Source organism: Dipodomys ordii, unplaced genomic scaffold (genome assembly GCF_000151885.1).
Source record: "Dipodomys ordii isolate 6190 unplaced genomic scaffold, Dord_2.0 Scaffold5, whole genome shotgun sequence".
NCBI lineage: Eukaryota > Metazoa > Chordata > Mammalia > Rodentia > Heteromyidae > Dipodomys > Dipodomys ordii.
In genome coordinates this window covers 24,085,350-24,088,359 of record NW_012267221.1, presented here as the reverse complement: position 1 = coordinate 24,088,359, position 3,010 = coordinate 24,085,350, and the positions used below count along the sequence as shown (strand labels likewise).

The 3,010-nt window shown below is 60.9% G+C and overlaps 1 protein-coding gene across 1 annotated transcript; it reads right to left on the bottom strand.

Annotated features, from left to right (window-relative positions):
• Nucleotides 1-2: 2 nt before the first annotated feature.
• Sp9 (Sp9 transcription factor) lies at nucleotides 3-1,803 on the bottom strand (the record flags this gene model as incomplete). The annotated part of the gene is given in 3 exon segments (XM_013027459.1): nucleotides 3-574; nucleotides 577-775; nucleotides 1,783-1,803. Coding segments are annotated over 3 exon segments (792 nt in total), but the record flags the coding sequence as incomplete, so codon positions are not given.
• Between the last annotated feature and the right edge of the window lie 1,207 nt (nucleotides 1,804-3,010).

Sequence of the window (3,010 nt, the reverse complement as noted above, 5' to 3'; positions counted from 1 at the left end):
GAGTCCGAGTAGGAGGGCAGCACCGGCTTGAAGCCGTCCTGGGCCAGCAGGTGCTGGCTGGTGGAGAGCAGGTGCGAGGCGGCGGCGGCCGACGAGCCGAGGCCGGTGGAGCTGAAGGCCGAGTGCGTGAGCGAGCTGAAGTCGGGGTTGTAGGTGCCCAGCTGCGAGTGCAGCGAGGCCTGGGGGGCGCCCGAGTGCAGCGAGCTCTGCAGCCCCCCGGCGGGGTTCTGCACCTCCAGCCACGAGCCGGGGCTGCTGTGCACGTCCCACCACGACGACGCGGCGCCGTTGGTCACCTCGCCCGCCGCCAGCGTCGAGTGGAAGCCTGACTTGTACCACGATTCGTACGGGTGCGCCATGCCCACGCGCGGGTACAGGCCGTCGGCCGCCGTCGAGTGCACCTTGGAGATGAAGGCCGACTGGCCGCCCGCCTCCTGCGGGGACACCCCCGCCGCCGCCGCCGCCGCCGCCGCCGAGTTGGAGAAGAGGCCGCCGTAGTCGCTGCTGAAGGCGGACGACGTGGGCGACGTGGACGCCAGGCAGAAAGCGCTGTTGGCGGCGCCAGGCCCGCCGAGCCGCGGCCGCCCGTGGCCACCGCGAACCCCGAGAGGCTGGAGCCAAGATTGCAGCTGGAAGAGGAGCGCTTCCAGGGGTGGAAGCCGCCCTTGGCGAAGGCGCTCGACTCAGGCAGCGTGGTCAGCGGGCTCGTGTTGCCGATCTTGTTGCACGTCGCCGCCAGCATGGCCAACGGGGTCGTTCCGAAGCGCGGCTCTTCCTAAAGTTGGGGGGTGAGGGGGAAGGGAGAGGGAGGGAGCAAGGAGGAGGAGGAGGAGGAGGAGGACAGGAGGAAGTGGGGGGGGGAGACAAAGTGCACCCGTGAGCAGCCTCGTCCCCCTGCGCCTGGGCCCGGGGACCCGTGGCACCCCCGGCTCGCGCCTCCTCCCCAAGCGCTGCACCCCGCCTGGGGCAGCGGCGACCGCCGGTGCGAAGGTCCCGGCTCGGCAAAGTTGTTCTTCGGGGAGGTTACAAATCAAAGATGACTGACTGCCTGGGCTTTCTCCGCCGAAGTCGCTGCAACCCCAGCTTACAAGCGGACCGGGGTTGTCGCCAGAAACCCGATTCTCTCCCAGAAGCCCCCAAGTCGCCCTTCCGGGTGAAGCAAGAAGGTAAACAGACAACAAACACCGGGTGAGGGCGGAGGGAGCCCGAGCAGCGGCCTGGGGGACCCTCGAAACTTGGAACACCCTCTCAAGGGCGGGTTACGTCTTGACTGTTGTGAAATAGAAAACTCTGGTTTTGATATTTGCACACAAGCACACATCGATTACAGAAACAATCCGGGGATAAGCGATCCAGCAACGGTTTTCAAAGTCACGGACGAACAGGGGAACCGAGAAAATGCAAATGTTTATTACCCTGACTACGTGGACTGCAAAACGATCAAGACTTTTCTGGAAATACCACTGCCTTGTAATTGCAACAATCCCCAAAGCAAAGCTTGGCGGGTGGGGCGGGAGGATGGGGTGTAAATCACGAGGAAAGGAAACCTCCAACCTTTTTTTTTTCTCCAAAACCAAATAAAAAATGCAAAAGATGCAAAAGCATGTCCCGAGTTCCAATTAACTTGGAAGGAATCCGCCCCGGATATGTGGAAAGTGCTTAAAGGAAGCTGGATCTGCAGTCCAGCAACAGTTCCTTGGGAGCCACGGACCCAGAGAAGCCATCACGAAAAAAATAGTTGTTTAAAAAAAAAAAAACAAACGCGCCTCGCCTGCGACTTACCCCCAGGATAGACGTGGCCATAGCAGGTCTCTGGACTGTGCGGCGGGGCCGGGAGCCGTGTTAAGCCTGGCGGCTAGTGGGAAAGACTGCTCGGGTCCCGCGCGGCTCCCGTATCCCGCGCTCGCGCCAAGCGGACTCCGGGCTCCCGCCGGCTAAACTCAACCTAAGTGCGAGGAGCACCCGCTTTGAAGTGCCGCTGGCTGCGCCTCTCGCCCAATGAGGGCGCAGGCAGAGCAGACGGGAGCTGCCCTGCAGCCAATCAGACGCGCCGAGGGGCCCGAGCCCGGGCTCCCGGCGCGTGCCAGTCAAGTCTGTGGGCGAGGGCGGGGGGGAGGGTGGGGAGGGCGGGTTGGGGACAGAAGAAATTACAGTGCAATTAAAAATTTACACACATTCACGCACCAAGCCAGGTTTAAGTACCGTTGCGACAGAGCTACAAGCCCCCCGGAGCCATCCCAAGATGTTACAAGTTAGGGCTCACAGTCCTACTCAACTCACCACTTGTGGGAAAGGAGGCCGGAGGGGAGGGGGCGCGGAGGCGGAGGGCTCCAGTGGAGAAGGAAATGTCAACGCTCACTTTGTGTGTCCAGGCGCTTGCCTGCGGAGCCCAACTTCAGCTTGCAGCCACCAATTCCCGCTCTCGATCTTACCATTGCCGATGTTGTGCTACCAAGTTTCTTATTCCCACTGGAGTCAGTTTTACTCTCGGAGTCACATAGAAGAGAGGGCAGGAAAGGACAGCTCCTTGGAGAGGAGACAAATAGGCCTCTCTCTCCAGGTCTACACCCACAGACTTGTTGGGAGGGCCTGCTGCATCCCGCCATTTCCTTCCAGCGGTCCAAGTGACTTCCTAATTGTCGCTCTGGCCTCTGACCCGGGGGGTAATACAAGTGCCACTCACGCCAGAAGCTTCTGGTGGTAATTGAGGGCACCCTTTGTACGGATTCGCCAGCGCCTAGATACCAGGTTAACCCAGTTGTCAAATATGACTAAACAGTGGGACGTGCTGATTATCTGCCAGGTTTTACTGGGGGCTGGCGTGGGGGTGGGAGGCATCAGCCCATACAACAAGCTGCACGAAGCCGCTTATTTTCACATTGTAACAACTTTGGAAACAGAGACCGGCGCGAGCGAAGTCCGCCCCCACCGCCACCCCCGCTGAAGCTGCAGATCGCTCGGCTGTTTGTTTAACCCGGCGATGATTTGCATGTCGTGTTGCAGCCTGGAG